The sequence below is a fragment of the Panthera onca genome, chromosome F1 (assembly GCF_046562875.1).
Source record: "Panthera onca isolate mPanOnc1 chromosome F1, mPanOnc1 haplotype 2, whole genome shotgun sequence".
Taxonomy (NCBI): domain Eukaryota; kingdom Metazoa; phylum Chordata; class Mammalia; order Carnivora; family Felidae; genus Panthera; species Panthera onca.
Window position 1 is genome coordinate 43,714,233 of NC_138355.1, and position 18,544 is coordinate 43,732,776.

At 37.7% G+C, this 18,544-nt stretch overlaps 1 protein-coding gene across 8 annotated transcripts in view; it reads left to right on the forward strand.

The window, feature by feature from the left end:
- Positions 1-18,544, forward strand: part of PPP1R12B (protein phosphatase 1 regulatory subunit 12B) — a 212,078-nt gene that overhangs the window by 49,975 nt on the left and 143,559 nt on the right. For all 8 annotated transcript variants that reach the window (XM_060644095.3, XM_060644094.3, XM_060644089.3 and 5 more), the window contains exons 2-4: positions 5,702-5,832; positions 11,399-11,517; positions 18,168-18,327. In XM_060644095.3, coding sequence (XP_060500078.3) covers positions 5,702-5,832; positions 11,399-11,517; positions 18,168-18,327 — 410 coding nt within the window. The remainder of the gene's footprint in view (positions 1-5,701; positions 5,833-11,398; positions 11,518-18,167; positions 18,328-18,544) is intronic.

Consider the following 18,544-nt stretch of genomic DNA (forward strand, 5'->3'; position numbering starts at 1 on the left):
ATATGATACTTGCTCTTAACTGAAGGAAGGTGTTTTCTAGTCCCAAATTGTAAACATTTACAGTCTTATGGGTACTATGCCAATTTACTGAGAACACAATCTTAATCGGTATGACACTCCATGGAACATTCTTTACTTCTGCTGTTTCTCTTGGCTATCTCTCCTGAAAGGCTACAGATCAGTGTCCAGAGCCTGCCTGACCACTGAGTACATAATCAGATATAGTTCTCACCACCTGGGAGCCAAACTGTCTATGCCAGTGGGGTTGTAAGTCTTTCACACAGGGCTGACAGTTGCTGGAGTCACCTGTCATGTTGGAGCAGAATGCTATTCTGATTCTCACTTGAGTAGTAGTTATACTATGTCATGACATGATTGGAATAGAGAGACAGGTACTTGGAAGGAGTGACTCAAGCATTTGGATCTGTCTTAACTACTAATATATTAAAGCCCTTTCGTAGTGATGATCTGTTGATGATTGAGATTTCCAAATTTACTAACTCCTTTACCACCTTTAATTTACTGGTATACATTCTTGTTCTGTGAGGAGGCGACCTCACTGGAGCAGGGGGACTTTGAGCTTTGAAATGTTGCGTTTCAGAGCAAACTCCTCATCAGTACTGCCATCCTAGTTTCAGTTTCAGTCAGCAGCCAGAATACTTTCCGCAAAATACTTAACGTGAGAACCACAGTCAGGTCTTTCAAGGCATTTGCTATTTGGACTAATGATGGGGGCGGGGGGGGGGGGGTTCTAGAACTTTCTATTAAATGTAGTTGTCTTTTAAAAAGTGATATAATTAATGTTTTGACCACTTTTCATCTGGCAAAGAAGGGGTGAATCACAGTTCTAATTTTCATCAATACCAAGGAATAAGGATGAGGCAGACCCTTCAGGTTCTGACTTCCTATTCCCTGCCAATTGTGTTAGTTTTCTGTGGCTTTAGTAATAAATTACTGTAAATGTGGTGGCTTAACTTTACAAACAGAAATCTATTATTGCACAGGCTAGAATTTATAATCTGGAGGCTAGATGTGGGGAACTCAGGTGTTGTGAAGGCCACACTCCCTCTGTAGGTTCTAAGGGAATATTTGTTCTTTGCCTCTTCCAGCTTCTGGTGACTGTCAACATTCCTTGACTTGTGGCCATATCACCTCAGTCTCTGTCTCTGTGGTCGCATTGCCTCCTCCCCTTGGGCTATTTCAAATTTCCCCCTTCCTGTCTCTTATAAGGACACTTGTCACTAGAGTTAGGGCCCACTTTGATAATTCAGGATGACCTTGTCATCTCAACATCCTTAATTATATCTGCAGAGACCCCTTTCCGAGTAAGGTACATTCATAGGTTTCAGGAACTAGGATATGGGTGTAGCTTTTGGGGGGCCACCATTTAACACACCACACCACTGGAAAAGAGATACATGGACAATACAAAATGGATGGGAGGCAGCAATATATAACATCCTTGACCTGGCCCTAGTCCATACATGGATGTGCTATATGATTTTGGTGGAATCACCTTGGGCATCCTAGACAGGTCTTTGGGTGATTCTAGATATCTGAGAATCAACTAAATGTACAGAAAATGTGACTTTCTGTGCATTTGGGCATTTATTCTTCTACTTAACAAATATCTATGGAGGGCTTATTATGTGCCAAATGCTGTTCTAGGTGTTTGGGCTACATCAGTGAACCAGTAGCCTTTAGTGGAATTTATGTTCTAGCTTTGCTAGCAATGACTTGAGATGTTCATATAGGTGATTCAGGAATGTGGTGTTTGGCTGATGAATGTTTGTGTGAAAGAAATTATGCTCTTTGCTGTTATCTCCAAGCAGCTAGGGTTTTTAGCATCAGTTGAAATTATATAATTTGGGGGATTATATAAATTTTGAATATATACCTTATATGTAAATAATAATATTAATTATCAAGTATTAATATAATTAATAGTACTAATTATTATTCAATTATTATTGAATTATGTAAATTTGGAGAGGCTAAAGGACAAAATAGTGACATGTATGGAATGGGGATATAATACAAAGATCATCATCTCCCAACACTTTTGTCAGTGTGATTTGTTGAAATCAAGGCAAGTGTGAGCTGAAAAATTCAAACACGTAGATGTTATGCTGCCCCAAGCCCAGCTTCTAGTGTGTCATCTGCCTTGGCACCTGGAGCTGGGTTTGTGGGGAAGAGAGTTGTTCTGGGGCAAAGGTAGGTAGTTTTAGCAGTATTCTGATATACGCGAGCAAGGTCAGCTCTTGGAGCCAGCGGCACTTGGTGGTGGTGACAGTTGCAGGCTATTTTGGGAATGGAGGAGGCTTTGTTTTGTAAGGCTTTCTCTGCACTCCCAGATTTAACTCTGGCACTGATCAACCATCAGCCACTTTTGTCTTTGATATAGAGAGAGAGCAATGTTAGGTACAGTATAGAGATCATAGTGCTCTTTTATCATTTTATTGGTAAAATCAAGTCTTTTTCTTTGGAGATAGCTTGTCATTGCCAAGGAAATGTGACATGCCGATTTTATGAAACTTTAAATTCTTATCTGGTAATTTTTCTAATATTTCTCTGGACCAATAATTAAATAATATCTCCTTTTGTTAAAGAGCTTAGAAGAACTTGTTATTTTAGTAATATTCTGTGTGTCCTCGGGACTGAAAAGCAGAAGGAAATGAACATAAGCCATAGCAGAAGGAATTGGGCTAAATGCAAAGAAGAATATTCCCAGTGATGTCATGAGTAACATCAGAAACTTTTTTAGTATCCTTTGCCTGTTCAAGGAAAGGAAAAGACTCATCTGTCTGGAAGGTTCATTGCAGCTCTGCCTAGAGACATCGTGTTGGAGCCCACGGCCCTGGACCAGGTTTTACAGATGGGTGAATCTGCTCATCTGTACCGGGCTTCAGTCGTGAATGAGTCAGCAGCACAGCTGCAGATGGAGTGGGCAGAAGGGCATCTAAATTTAGTCGTTATTCACTCGAGAAGGTTTTCAGTGATTATTTGTCTCTCCTTCATGGCTTTAGTCATATTCCTTCTTCTGGAGACCGAAACAAAAAGAACAGGGAATGGTCACTCCAAGATACTTCATGAGAGCGAGTGCCCTACAACTCTGTTGAATGTCTCTGAGGATGATTCTCTTTCAGCTGAACCATTGATACATACTATTTTATTCACATTGTTCCTGAATTTGGGAACCTGCAGGATTCTTTACCCTAGAAAGGGAATTTTTTGAAGTCAGGCTTGATAAGCAAGCTCTAAAATCCTGATAGTTCAAAGACATTTTTAGCCAAACTGCCTTCCTCCTAGAAGATACTAGAGGTGGGGAAAGGCAGTGATGGGTGAGGAGTTAGTACAGTTTGTGCTTTTTCTACAAGAAGTTGCTATTTGTTAAACTGGTGGCTTAAAAACAACAACAATGCCACAAAAGCCCACGAGGTAGGTGGTATTCTCATGCTGTAGATGAGTACACTGATACTCAGGTTACATACCTCATTCAAGGTTATCCGCATTGGCAGAGCTGGTATGCAATCCCAGGGCTGTCTGGCTTCAAAGCTGATGTTTTTAACAATATACTCTCCTTCACTTTGTGGAGGATATGGGGGATAATTTCACTCTTGACCTACTTTATCTTATTTGAGAGGATTCTTTGGAGATTGATGATCTGCCAGATTACATTGCAGATCAGGCCAGCTTTTTGTTATTGTCTTCCCAAACATCGTCACAATGTCATTCTTCTAAAAATACTCTTTCAAGAATTTCAGATTTATAGACGAAAATATCACAAAACTGAAAAATAAAACTGAAGTGGTGATAGAGTGAGGGAGATTAAGAAAAGGAAGGGAGAGAAATAAGAGGAAAGAGAAGTTTCTCCTGTTTCGTACCTGGACTCACTGGGCTTATTTTAGGCCCCCTGGGATTTGGTTGCTGTCATCATCAAAGAGCAAAGAATGATCTTGAAAACATTGGCTTCCAAAAGTCTGCCTGGTGGTGGTGTGGCCATCGGAGCTAAGTTTTTAGACTGTTGAGCTAAAGAAATTTTGCAACCAGGCAGGAAGCAGTTGACCCAGCTGTTTTAACGCAGGTTACGATGACACATTTGACCTTCGTGATACAGGCCTTTGTTATTACATGGGCACGACACTTTCTTCTCCTTGGACTTCAGTACCTTTCTTAAAAGTACCCGTTTCCATCCTTTCACTTAAAAGTCTTTGTTAACAGTTTTTCGCAAGGTACTCTGCAATGAGTTGGCCAAATCTTACTCTATGGGGTTTGCAGACTAGCAGACAAGCAATATATGAGAAGAATTTGGTGATAATAATAATGAAGTATTCTACCTGGTAAAGAAGTAAAAAGTAAATTAGGAATGCTTGTAGAAGTTGATAAACCTAAGAGAACACACAGAAGAAATGTAACTTTTAGAGCTACTTATTGAAAAAGAGACCATTATGAATTGTGGCTGTAAAATCATCTGGCTTCCAGAGGTCAGGTTAAAGGAATATATTCCATTGCATCAGATCAAATCTAGGCTGATATGTTAGCTAATCTCAGTAACTGTAAAAAGAGTATCAAATGGGAAAAATGAACAAAGGTGCTTTTTGTAACTAGGGTTACCCAGTTAAATTTTCATCCAGAGCGCATCAACCTTTGTTCATCCATGCCCCTGCTTCCAGGCAGTATTGACATGAGGTTTATCTCTGGAGGGAGTTCCCATAAGTTCTCTTGGTAAGATGTATACTACTTAAATCCCTTATATATATTTAGAAAAGGGAGGAGTATTTTAATACCCTGTACAGACAATTGTGGATACTCTTCTTGGATATTATATACTCAAACTCCCAACAAGTAGTAGTTTCTTAAACGAATTAGTTGCATTGCAGAATCTGAAACCGTGTGAATGGATTTTTCTTACTTTGTGACATTAAAAATAGGAGTCTCATTTGTTTCTAGGTTCTGAATTATTCCAACTGTTTTGGAACGATAAAAGCCCTGATAATGATTACCTTTATCAATGTGGGCATTGATCCTTTTTATTCTGTACATTTATTAAGACAGCCTTTTGGTCTGCAGATCTCATTGCTATTTGTGGCTGTTTCTCCTAATTGTTGCTGTGTGATGGGCAGCTAAGGATCCCTATAACTACCCATAACTACAAACATACTTCGCCATATTGGTTGGAGCCATTCAGAAAATACATGAAAAGAAAATACGTTTCTTCAGTTTGAAGTGATCACCTCATCCTTTCTCACCAAAGCGGGGATTGTTTGGCAACCCTAGAATCTTAAACTATAGCTTCCCACTGGGGAAATTGCATTTGATTCTGTATGACTATTTTGTTTTAAAAGTCATAAGCCAATTAGTAGTTTCTAACGTGTCCTCTTTTTTATAGTATGATGATGAAACGGCTCAGCCATTTGAAGTACTTTAGAAATCACTTTCACAATTAATCCTGATAGTACTGTAAATAAGATTAGGTGTCATTATACCTGTTTCACAGCTGGAATATTGAAGACAATTCAGGGGTTTGCATAAGATTACAAAGCTTACAAGTCACCCTCTGGATGCTGGTATCAGCAATTGCAAGAAATAGAAATTAATATATCATTACAACTAAAGTATTGTCAGTGCCCAGAGCAGTGTCTGGCACGTAGTAGAACTCAATAAGTACTTGTCGAGTGAATGAATGGACTTTTCTTTTCAGGCCTGTATTGATGAAAATTTGGACATGGTGAAGTTTCTGGTGGAGAACAGAGCCAATGTAAACCAGCAGGACAACGAGGGCTGGACACCCCTTCATGCAGCAGCTTCCTGTGGCTATCTCAACATAGCAGAGTGAGTCTCTGTGTGGGCTTGGACTCTTTGTAGGAATAGCCTTCTTTTCTTCTCTTAAAACTTTGAATTCATAAACAGTTGTAATTTCTATTACAAATTATAAAAGCAGGAAGATGAATCATTTTTAAGGAATAATTGATACTATTTTTTATATATAGCTGCTAAATCCAGTTTTTCAGTTGAAATTTTTTGTTTGCTTCTATTTTCAGGAAACATACATTTTGGCATACTTAGAGGTGGCTTCTGTCTGTTGCACTATCTGGGTCACTTTTTGAGCAACTATAACATATGTGGGCAGGCCTAGAAATTTTTTCTGGACTTCCTTGTAAACTTGTTTTATTGTTTAAGAGAAACATCAGTGGGGTGCCTAGGTGGCTCAGTTGGTTAAGCATCCGATTCTTGATTTGGGTTCAGGTCATGAGCTCACGGTTTGTGAGTCTGAGCCCTGCATCAAGCTCTGTGTGGACAGTGCAAAGCCTCCGTGGGATTCTCTGTCTGCTGTCTCCTCTCTCTGCCCCTCCCCTGCTCTCTCTCTATCTCAAAAATAAATAAATGAACATCAAAAAAAAGAAGAAAAAAATCAGTGTTCAGTACAAATGAAGGTGGAGAATGCCTGACATACTGATCATGATACCCATATGGTTAATAGCAGAAGAATGAGCCTAAACATGGAACAAAGGAAGGGTAGGGATTGGCATGTGTTTGTTCTCCACATTAGTTGAATGGTATGTTTATTAAGACACACAAGTAGCTCCTGACCTCCATGACAACTAGTTGCCCTTGCGTTGGGCAGAAGAATCCTGACTACATGGTGTCTAGGGTGTAAGAGGTACTAAATAAGTGTTAAATGAAGGAATGAAATTTATTTTTATTTTATTTGTTTGTTTATTTATTTTAAAGTAGTTTCTATGCCCAACATGGTCTAAGTCATGACCCTGAGATCAGGAGTTGCATGCTCCACTGACTGAGCCAGCCAGCCACCCAAGGTTATTTTTATTTTTATTTTTTTAACTTTTTTTAATGTTTATTTATTTTTGAGAGAGAAAGAGACAGAGTGTGAGCCAGGGAGGGGCAGAGAGGGAGACACAGAATCTGAAGCAGGCTTGAGGCTCTGAGCAGTCAGCACAGAGCCTGACACGTGGCTCGAACCCATGGACTGTAGATCATGACCGGAGCCGAAGTTGGATGCCTAACCGACTGAGCCACCCAGGTGTCCCAGTTATTTTTAAATAGGAAAGAGACTTTGGCAGTTGAAACATCTTTAAAATGAGGCAACTGAGTGTTTTCTAGAGATGAGAGTAAATTTAGGTTGGTAAGGTAAATTCACTAAATAAAATGATATTCTGTGATCCTTTGAAAATCAGATGCTTGTTTTAAGACCCTTTTCCATATAATTAGAGCTCTATTATATTTCTCTTATTCAACAAACAGCAGGGAGAATTATGTTGGCAGCTATGTAGAGGCTTGGGAATGGCTTCCCGCAGAATCTGATTTACCCAGGTTTCCTGGGGGAGAGCCTGTGTCTCTGTTTTGCTTTCGAGCCAGGATGCTCAGTGGGAGAAGTTAAACAAAGGGAGAGTCAGAGCCAGAGAAACACTAGGCAGCAGCACTGGTGTTTGACTGGGCTGCTTGTTCTAAAAAGTGGACAACGGGATCGGCCCCAAAGCCAACAGAAGCAAACAATGCAGTTTTCTTCAGTCTCGGTTCTTTACCCTGTTCTCAGTCACCTCTTCATCCCTTAGACTGTCCTCTTCTCAGAGTCTCCTAGAAAAGGCTCTGATTCTCAGCCGTACCCACTAATGCCAACAATCTGATGTCTAAGAGTTAAGGTGGCTTCCTCCTAGATTTCAATTTTTACTTAAAAAATTTGTCTAAGAAATAGTTATAGAACATGCTAGCACCTCATTTTTTATATTTCATTATTTGTTCAGGTGGTTTGTTTGTGATTTCTGAGTTGCCAAATCTCATTACATCCAAGAATTTCACTTTTTTTCCGTTGGCAGGTAACTAGCAGAGCTCATGCTTAGAATTAGGATCACTTGTGTTGGCATTATCCATGGAGTCTCTTTCTTTTTTCTCTTTTTGTGAAGCTGAGTACAGAGAATGATTGTAAATGCTTTTTTACAGTGGTTTCTTTAATTCATCTTTCTGGATGAACACGGTTCCTTTGGAAATAAGTTCAAAATTTAACAATCTCCTGCCCAAATAAATATTACCTTGAGTGAAAGGAATCAGTGAGAGTTACTATTTCCTCATACAAATTATTTCTCTTTAGTCAAATGAAAGTCTGACCAGGAGAGAGATGATCTAGACTAGAATTTGTTGCATGGGTGAGGTGGTGGTAGGGATGGCTTTCTTTAATTTATCTTTCATTGTGCGTATCATTATGAGAAAGTTTGATCTTGAAATTATTTATTTATTTGCATTTTGTAGCATTATTTTCTGTACAATGGAAAAAAAAACCTCACTGCTTATATTACTCATTTTGGTTACTTTACCTTTGGGCCCGTGAACAACGTTTTAGATAAGATTAGCCCTTGGTCATTTTGGTTTTTTTTGGTATCTTAAATTTTGCATTCTTATCCTCAGAATCATCAGAATTCCAAATTTCAAGGGAGTAGAGACAAATAAAAGGCAGATTAGCTTTCTAGGAAGACTCCAACTGCATTCGATTTCATGTTCCATTATCTTTTTGTCTCATATTTGAACTCGGTTTGATATGTTTTTAAAAACAGGTTTAGAGGCTATTATTTTTCTCATTTTAATTTGAGTTCAGGCTTACTGCTAGTTAGCAGGATGTTTTATATTTTTATTACCAGTAAGTGTTTAACTTAGAAGCAGCAGATTGACCCAAGGGTACAGCATTTAGTTTGGCTTTATAGTTTATTGGGATGTTAATTTATTCTGAGTTTTTAAACACATTAAATTTTCTTTCTTCCTCCTTTAGATATTAGTATTTTTACTAATATATTAGTGATGAGTAAGGAAGAATAGGGAGGCTTTATTTTCTAAAGGGCATATTTATTTTGCTAGTTGGTATTTCTGAGTCTCTGGATAACTATAAAGATTCTCAGGGGTAAAGTAAATATTACTCTATAGATTGATATTTATTCTTACACAGGTAAAAGTGTGAAACTAAACAGGTTTTTACTTTTTTTCCCCTAAAAATGGTCTAGGAGGGAAGCTTTGCTTAACAGTAATCCCTGAGTCATAGTGAGCCAGATTGCTTTCTAGAAATGAGTTTTCTTGATTATTGGCATAAGAACATGTCCGAAAAGGGAAAAACAGAGAGGCCTATATAACCAAGTGACACTGTGACTGATCCAATAAGAGATGGAATAGATGTCAGAGCACAGTAGTTAAGATGTTTCATTTATTTCAGGTAATATTTATGGAGTGCCAAGAGAAGAGAGATGATGTCACGATGTTCTGGCAATGATAACAGTGAGGAAGACACAGTTCTTGCCCTCAAGTAGCTTTCAGCCTGATTGGGCAGTTGCATCAATAGTGTTATGGCAGAGGTCCAGAATTAGCGCTGGGGAGGGATCAGGGGAGAGGGTGGAGTTTTAGGAAGGAGACAGAAAGTTCAGTTGTTGACAACAGGCAAAGGCTACGTGAAGGCAAAAGCATTTTAAATGGACCTTGAAAGATATGGAAAGTTTCTAGAAGGGAAAGGATAAAGAGAGGGTATTTCATTCGGTTAGAGGAAACTACTTAAGCTTTGGAGGAGAGCTGAGTGAGAATGGGATGTGTTTGGGAACATTAAGTGGTCCAATTTGATGAGAGTATAGGGTATAGTTCACTACAAAAAGCTTTTATTGAGCGCTTACTGTGTAGATTATTTCCATTTTGATTTTTCAAGGTGATTTTTCAGTTGTAGTTGAATGTTCCCCTGGCCTGAAGTTGAGGAACCAGAAGAGAGAAGATATTGAATATATAGAAATGAAGGAGTAATTGATGGACAGAGGATTGGTACTTGATAGAACTAAGAATGCAAAGAGAGGATATTAACCTTTGAATTGAAAAAAGTCTGTCTTCCTCTGAGACTGAGGGAAGGACAGAGACCGCTGAAATTAGATGAATTGTGTATGCGTTTGCACTTTATATATGTGCAATTGATCTATAAATTAAAAACATTTATTGAGGCTCTGTTATACCATGTACTAGGCACTAAGAAAGCAAAAACATGATTTTAATATAGTCTTCATTAATTCTTTCTCTTTTGCTAACTCTCTGAAGAGAGAATGACCATATATTGATTATCTTTTGAAAATCTCCTACGGTATCTAAAATGTGATGCCTTAAACATAGTAGGGGTCCAATAAATGCTCACCAAATTGTTGAAATCTGATTTAAATAGTTTTTTTTTTCTCCTTTAAATACTTTTCAATATTTGTTAGAGTTCCTAGCATTACTGGGATTCTCACTGGCCCCAAAGCACCTTGATCTAGTGAACAGATGAACTAGACTTGAAGATGGAAGACTGGGGCCGTCACCTCTGTCATTTGCCACCTATGTGATTTTAAGAAAATTACTCAACATAGATGAGCCTCAATTTCTTGTGGAGGTAGTACTACCCATATTGTCTACTTCATAAAATTATCTGACTCATTATGTAATTTTATGTGAAAGCACTTCGAAAATCAAAAAAGATCCATTTAAGCTATTAAAATTATCAGACCTGGGGCACCTGGGTGGCTCAGTCGGTTAAGCATCTGACTTTGGCTCAGGTCATGATCTCACGGTTTGTGAGTTCGAGCCCCGCATCGGGCTCTGTGCCGACAGCTTGGAGCCTGGACCCTGCTTCAGATTCTGTGTCTCCCTCTCTCTCTGCCCCTCCCCTGCTCATGCTCTGTCTCTCTCTGTCTCAAAAATAAATAAAACATTAAAAAAAATTTTTTTAAATTATCAGACCTTTCTTCCTCAGAATTGAGTATTGCATTTCAATACAGAATCTATTTAGAATTTAACTATTTATTTCTTTAGTAATTTAGTTTCCTCGTAGAGTGTAGAAGGTTTCATGTAGATGTATGGTTGAAGAGAGAGGTATTGTGGAGACACGATTTACGCAGATTCATGCACATTTTAATTCATTATTTTTCTATTTTCATACCCCAGCACTACTTAATATATTCTAATGTGGCATTGAGAAAGTTTTTGTGAGAATTACTTCTTTACATACCTTCTGAGAGCTCTCATTCTCAATATTACAAGTGTAATAAATCCTTTTGGGAATCTGTTTGGACCTCAGGGATGGTAGGTGAATTCTTAGAGCTGTATGTCTTCCTTATGGTATTTAGAAAGTCTCTTGCTATCCAATAAGAATGAGAGGGTGGAAGTTAGGAATATGAGTGTGAAAGAAATCTTGTTTGTTGGCATTGTTCATCAGGAAATAGAGACACTTCCAGTCCTAATTATTGAAGGTTAATGGAGTTAGAAATTAATAATGGAACACATCATCTGGGACCATATTTAAAACCTCAAAACAGTAGCCTCACTCATATGCATGAGTTTAAATTGATATCAGATTGACAGATAATACAGATCCTGGATCTTGTCTACACAGGTATTTCATTAACCATGGAGCCAGTGTGGGTATTGTGAATAGTGAAGGTGAAGTCCCCTCTGACCTTGCAGAAGAGCCTGCCATGAAGGATCTTCTTCTGGAACAAGTGAAGAAACAAGGTAAAAAAACTAAGCAATTAGAGGGGGCCAGGAGAGACTCTCAAACATTGCCACTTAGAAAATAATCCATTTGCCGTAAAGAGTTTTTCATCATCATATGATAGGAGAGGATTAGATCTGTCTGCACAGTATTAGTCATCAATTACCAGTGTTGTGTGTCCTCTTAAGAATTCACATAAGAATGGTTCAAATGCCAAAAGGGTGAGCAGTCATTCCTTGTTTTTGACATATCTGAGGATGTATATCCATTGTGTAGTTGGGAGTGACCTGATTATTTTGATAATACAAATTGGACTGACGAGGAGCATGAACATTTCTGAGTATACATGGTATTGGATTTTGCTAGACATTATGACATCTAAAGAAAGGATGATATATAATATAAATTTGAATATGGGCCAAATTCTGTTTATGACTTAATTTTCAGAAGAATCCATATCAGAGAATAAGCCAGAATTTTTCTGAAGGTCTCTAGGTTCTTTTCAAAAAAAAAAAAATATTGCAGATAGTCAGATAGCAGGGAGGACAGGTTTTAGGAAGTTTACTAGAACCATCAAGAAACTTTGTGGACCTGATTTATAGTGAATTTTAGTCTTTCCATTAAACTGCCTTACCCACAGTCTGCACTTATGCCAAAAGATTTAGTTCCAGTGGCCTTTCCTGATGTGATCCTTTAGAACAGGCAGGCCAATTCTGGCCACATCCATTTGTTTACATAACACCCAAAGCTGCATTTGTACTACCACAGAAGAGTTGAACAGACTGAATGGCTCACGAAGCTGAAAATATTTGATATCTGGCTTTTTATGGAAAATATGCCAATGCCTACCTTAAAATAATGATGTTCTAGGGCAGTAAATACTTGTTTTTACTGCCGTCCTGTGTATAATTTTTGTGCCCTTTGAATTAAAGAACTTTATACTTAGTTTACCATTCAGTCCCACTCAGCCTTATCCTAAGATTGGCATCACAGTATACAAAAACTTTTTTTTTAAACAAACTGAGATTTTAAAAATAGCTTTAAGAAACAAACTTTTCTATTTTGATTTCTGACTCTTCAGTTAAGGAATATGCTCTGTTGGAAGAGGTATTCAAATGTATGCTTAACTTTGCAGCATGACAGTTCACTCTTTCCATGGAATTCTGGTATGTTCTAAATTAGATACTCCTTTCAATCCAACAAGAAGGTGTAACAGTCATAAATACATATGCACCCAACTTTGGAACACCTAAATGTATTAAATAAATACTGACAGATCTGAAGGAAAAATAGATTTATTGTATTATTGTCTATTTTGACAATAGGGGGACTTTAGTACCCCACTTTCAACAATGGATAGGTCATCCAAACAGAAAATCAACAAGGAAACATTGGACTTGAGCTATACTTTAGATCCTATGGACCTAATAGACATATACAGAACATTCCATCAATAACAGGAGGAAAACTGGAAAATTCACAAATATGTGGGGATTAAACAACATGTTACTGAACAACCAGTGGGTCAAAGAAGAAATCAAAGGAAAAATTTAAAAACATCTTGAAGGGCGCCTAGGTGGCTCAGTCAGTTGGGCTCCAACTTTGGCTCAAGTCACGATCTCATGGTTCATGAGTTCAAGCCCCATGTCAGGCTCTGTGCAAATAGCACAGAGCCTAGAGCTTGCTTCGGATTCTGTGTCTCCCTCTCTCTCTGCCCCTCCCCTGTTCATGCTCTCTCTCTCTCTCAAAAAAATAAAAATTTTAAAAAATTTAAAAATATCTTAAAACAAACAGAAATGGAAATACAACATGTTAAAACATGTTTTACATGCAACAAAAGCTTTTCTTAGAGGGAAGTTTATAGTGACAAATGCTTACATTAGGAGAAAAGAAATAATCTTAAATATACAACTCACCTTTACATCTCAGAGAACTAGAAAAAGGAAGAAACTAAGCCCAAAGTTAGCAGAAGGAAGGAAATAACAAAGAGCAGAGCAGAAATAAGTGAAACAGGGACCAGAAAAAAACAATAGAAAAGATAAATGAAACTAAGAGCTGTTTTTTTTAAGAGATAAATAAAATTGACAAACCTTTAGCTAGACTAAGAAAAAAAAGACTGAAATAAATAAAATCAAATGAAAGAAGAGGTATTACAACTGATACCACAGAAGTGCAAAACATCATAAGAGGCTACTGTGAACAACTATGCCAACAAATTGGATAACCTAGAAGAAATGGATAAATTCCTAGAAATATACAACCTACCAAGACTGAATCGGGAAAAAATAGAAAATCTGAACACATTGATAACAAGGAGATTGAGTCAATAATCAAACAACAAGAAAATCTCAAAACCATGTGGTTTCTCTGGTGAATTCTACCAAACATTTAAATAAGAATACATACCAAGCTTTCTCAAACTCTTTCAAAAAAATTGAAGAGGAGGGAACATTCTCAAATTCATTTTATGAGGACAGCTTTATCATTATATCAAAGCCAGATAAGGACAGTACAAGAAAGGGAAACTATAGGCCAATATCCCTGATGAATATAGATGCAGAAATTCTCAACAGAATATTAGTAAACCAAATTCAACAGCACAAGAAAGCTAATACACTATTAGCAAGTGGGATTTACCTCTGAAATTCAAGGATGATTCAATATACATAAATATGATATAGAACAATAGAATGAAAGGTAAAAATTGCATGATCATTTCAACAGATGCAGAAAAAGCATTTGACAAAAGACAACAACGTTTCATGATAAAAATTTGAACAAATTGGATATAGAAAGAATGTACCTCAACATTATAAAGTCCATATATGGGGGCACCTGGGTGGCTCAGTCGGTTAAATGTCTGACTCTTGATTTTGACTCAGGTCGCGATCTCGACTCAGGTCACGATCTTGCAGTTTGTGGGATCAAGCCCCACAATGGGCTCTGCGCTGACAGCATGGAACCTGCTTGAGATCCTCTCTCTCCCTCTCTGCTCTTCCCCTGCACATGCACGCATGCTCTCTTCTCTCAAAATAAATAAATAAACTTTAAAAAATGGGCAGAGGATCAAAATCCTCGAGGAGAAAGCAGGTCATTTTGACCTTGGCCACAGCAACTTCTTACTCAACACGTCTCTGGAGGCAAAGGAAACAACAAAAATGAACTACTCGGACCCCATCAAAATAAAAAGCTTCTGTATAGCGAAGGGAACAGTCACCAAAACTAAAAGGCAACTGACAGAATGGAAGAAAGTATTTGCAAATGACATATCAGATAAAGGGTTAGGATCCAAAATTTATAAAGAACTTATCAAACTCAACACCCAAAAAACAAATAATCCAGTGAAGAAATGGGCAAAAGACATGAATAGATACTTCTCCAAAAAAGACATCCAGATAGCCAACCGACACATGATAAAATGCTCAATATCACTTACCATCAGGGAAATACAAATCAAAACCACAATGAGATACCACCTCACACTTGTCAGAATGGCTAACATTAATAACTCAGGCAACAACAGATGTTGGCGAGGATGCAGAGAAAGAGGATCTCTTTTGAACCGCTGGTGGGAATGCAAACTGGGTGCAGCTACTCTGGAAAACAATTAAAATTAAAAATAGAAAAATTAAAAATTAAAAATAGAACTACCTTACGACCCAGCAATTGCACTAGGTATTTATCCAAGTGATACAGGTGTGCTGTTTTGAAGGGACACATGCACCCCAATGTTTATAGCAGCACTATCAACAATAGCCAAAGTATGGAAAGAGCCCAAATGTCTATTGATGGATGAATGGATAAAGAAAATGAGGTGTATGTGTATACACACACACACACACACACACACACACACACACACACAATGGAGTATTACTTGGCAATCAGAAAGAATGAAATCCTGCCATTTGCAACTACGTGGATGGAATTAAAGGGTATTATGCTAAGCGAAATTAGTCAGAGAAAGACAAATATCATATGACTTGACTCATATGAGGGCTTTAAGATACAAAACAGATGAACATAAGGGAAGGGAAGCAAAAATCCTATAAAAACAGGGAGGGGGACAAAACATAAGAGGCTCTTAAATATGGAGAACAAACAGAGGGTTACTGGAGGGGTTGTGGGAGGGGGGATGGGCTAAATGGGTAAGGGGCATTAAGGAATCTACTCCTGAAATCATCGTTGCACTATATGTTAACTAATTTGGATGTAAGTTAAAACAATAAATTAAATAAAATTTTTAAAAATGGGCAGAGGAACTGGATAGACATTTTTTCAAAAAGACATACAAATAGCCAGCGGGTTATGAGAAAATGTTCAATATCACTAATCATCAGGGAAATGCAAATCAAAACCACTGTGAGATATCACCTTACACCTGTTTGAATGGCTATCATCAAAAAGACAGGAAATAGTGTTGGTGAGGCTGTGGAGGAAAGGGAACTCTTGTACACGTTTGGTGTGAATGTATATTAGTACAGTCACTATGGAAAACTGTATGGAATTTCCTCAAAAAATTAAAAATAGTACTGCCATGTGATCCAGCAGTTCCACTTCATGGTATATATCCAAAGGAAATAAAAGTAAGATCTTAAAAAGAAACCTGTACTCCCATTTTCAATGCATCATTATTCACAATAGCCAAGATATGGAAGGAACCTAAGTGTCATTCTATGGATGAATGGATAAAGGTATTTTATATATATATACACGTATATACATATATATATATACACATATATGTGCATATATGTATATATATGTGTGTATATATGTATATACGTGTATATATATGTATATATGTATATACGTATATGTATGTATATATACACACACGTATGTATGTGTGTATATATAACATATATATGTATATATATAACGTACATATATATATATATATATATATATATGTATATAACGTACATATATATGTGTATATATATGTGTGTGTGTGTATAATGGAATATTATTCAGCCATGAGAAAGGAGGAAATATTGCTCTGTACAACATGGATAGGCCTTATGCTAAGTGAAATAAGGGCGTTATGCTAAGTGAAATAAGTCAGACAAAGAAAGAAACAAATATTTTATGATATCATAGAAATGGAGAGTGGAATAGTGGTGTCCGGGGGGCTGGGGGCGGGGATGAATGGGGAGATATTGGTCAAAGAAAGGGTACAGACTTCCGGTTGTAAAATAAGTTCTGGGGATCTAATGTACAGCATGGTAACTATAATTAACAATACTCTATTATGAACTTGAAAGTTGCTAGGCGATCTTAAATGTTCCCAGCACAAAAAAGAAATGGTAATTTTGGGAGGTGATGTGGTTGTTAACTAACTTTATTGTAGTGATCATTTTGCAGTATGTCAGTGTCAAGTCAACATGTTGTAAAAATTAACTTACATAGTATTATATATCTATCGTATCTCAGTGACACTGGGAAAAAAAGAAATAAAATAAATTGCTTACTCTTTCACCCTGTCTGTCCCCCCAAATCAGACAGATAATCCTTGGATAGTTCACAGGTTCTCATTTAGGAAGTGAGTTGGAAGAGAGTAGACCAAACACAGAGAAAGCCTGCTTGTGGGTATAAAACTCTTTGGATGGGTATGTTTGTATTTGGGACATGTAATTATCTTATATAAGGGGGAATGCCCCACCCTTGTCCCTTTTCACTGGCACAGATGTTGGAGAGTTGGTGGCTAAAAGAAGGAACTTTTGGGAGTTCCTCCATAATGTTTTAAAGTGAAACAAAAACTAAATTCCCTTGGAAGTTTAACTACACGTGACCTACTCAGCTACTCTAGATTCTGTAGCTTCAGGTCAGTATATTTCCCTTCATATGGAATTGAACATTAGAGGTAGATTATTTTTTTAAAGTATATCATACCTGAAACCAAGATTTTTTTAAAAAATACTTATTTATTTTGGGGGGAGTGTAAGTGGGGGAGAAGCAGAGAGAGGGGACAGAGGATCCAAAGTGGGCTCTGGACTGACAGGCTGACAGCAGGTAGCCCGATTGGGGCTTGAACTTACAGACCTTGAGATCACGACCTGAGCCAAAGTCGGACGCTCAACCGACTGCCATCCAGATGCCCCATGAAACCAAGATTTTTGGTTACCAGTCTTATGGTGTAGTAAGTGGAAAAGAGCAACAGACAGAGACCTAGGATATCAGAGTTCTAGTGGCAGCTCTGATGTATTTTGTGGCCTTGAGCAAAGGCACCTCACCTTTCTATGCTTATTTCCTCATCTGTTAAATAGTGATAGTAATTTGTTATATTTACCTCAAAGGATTATTGGCCAACTAAAACAGTATAACATGTAGAAGGTCTTTGAAGTGTACAGCATTGTGCAAATATTATAATACAAAACTAGTGTTCTTTTGGTCTTTATGTTCTTAAAATTGAAAACAAGTTTAAGCACGTTCCTTTAATGGAACTGCCATCGCATAGTATTTAAAATGATGATTTAACCCTGGCAAAACTACTACTATGTGTATAAATGCCATTGCTCTTCTAAATAAGGAGTAAACTTGATGAATACCCAACTTGGTGACTAAACTGTTATTTGTGGTTTTATTTATGATGTGTTTAGAACCTAAGGAAAATATCCTGTCAGATTTAAATGGACCTACAGTAATGCTGGCTATCTGGTTTCTGCAGGAGTTGATCTAGAGCAGTCAAGAAAAGAAGAAGAACAACAGATGTTACAGGATGCCCGCCAGTGGCTCAACAGTGGGAAAATAGAAGATGTAAGGCAGCCTCGTTCGGGGGCCACAGCCCTCCATGTGGCGGCTGCCAAGGGCTACTCTGAGGTCCTCAGGTATGGTGCATTTACATCAATCAGGAACTTGGTAGACTGGGAGAAAATGAGCTGGGTTTTGGAAGCAGGGGGTGAATTCGATTTTCAACTATGATGCATTTCTTTCTTTGTTGTTTTCCTCTCTGATCATGCAGTCTTTTCTTATGTTTTGCTGATATGAATCCATAGATGGTCTCCCACCCTCCTACTATCACTTTAGCTTCTCACTGACGTGCAT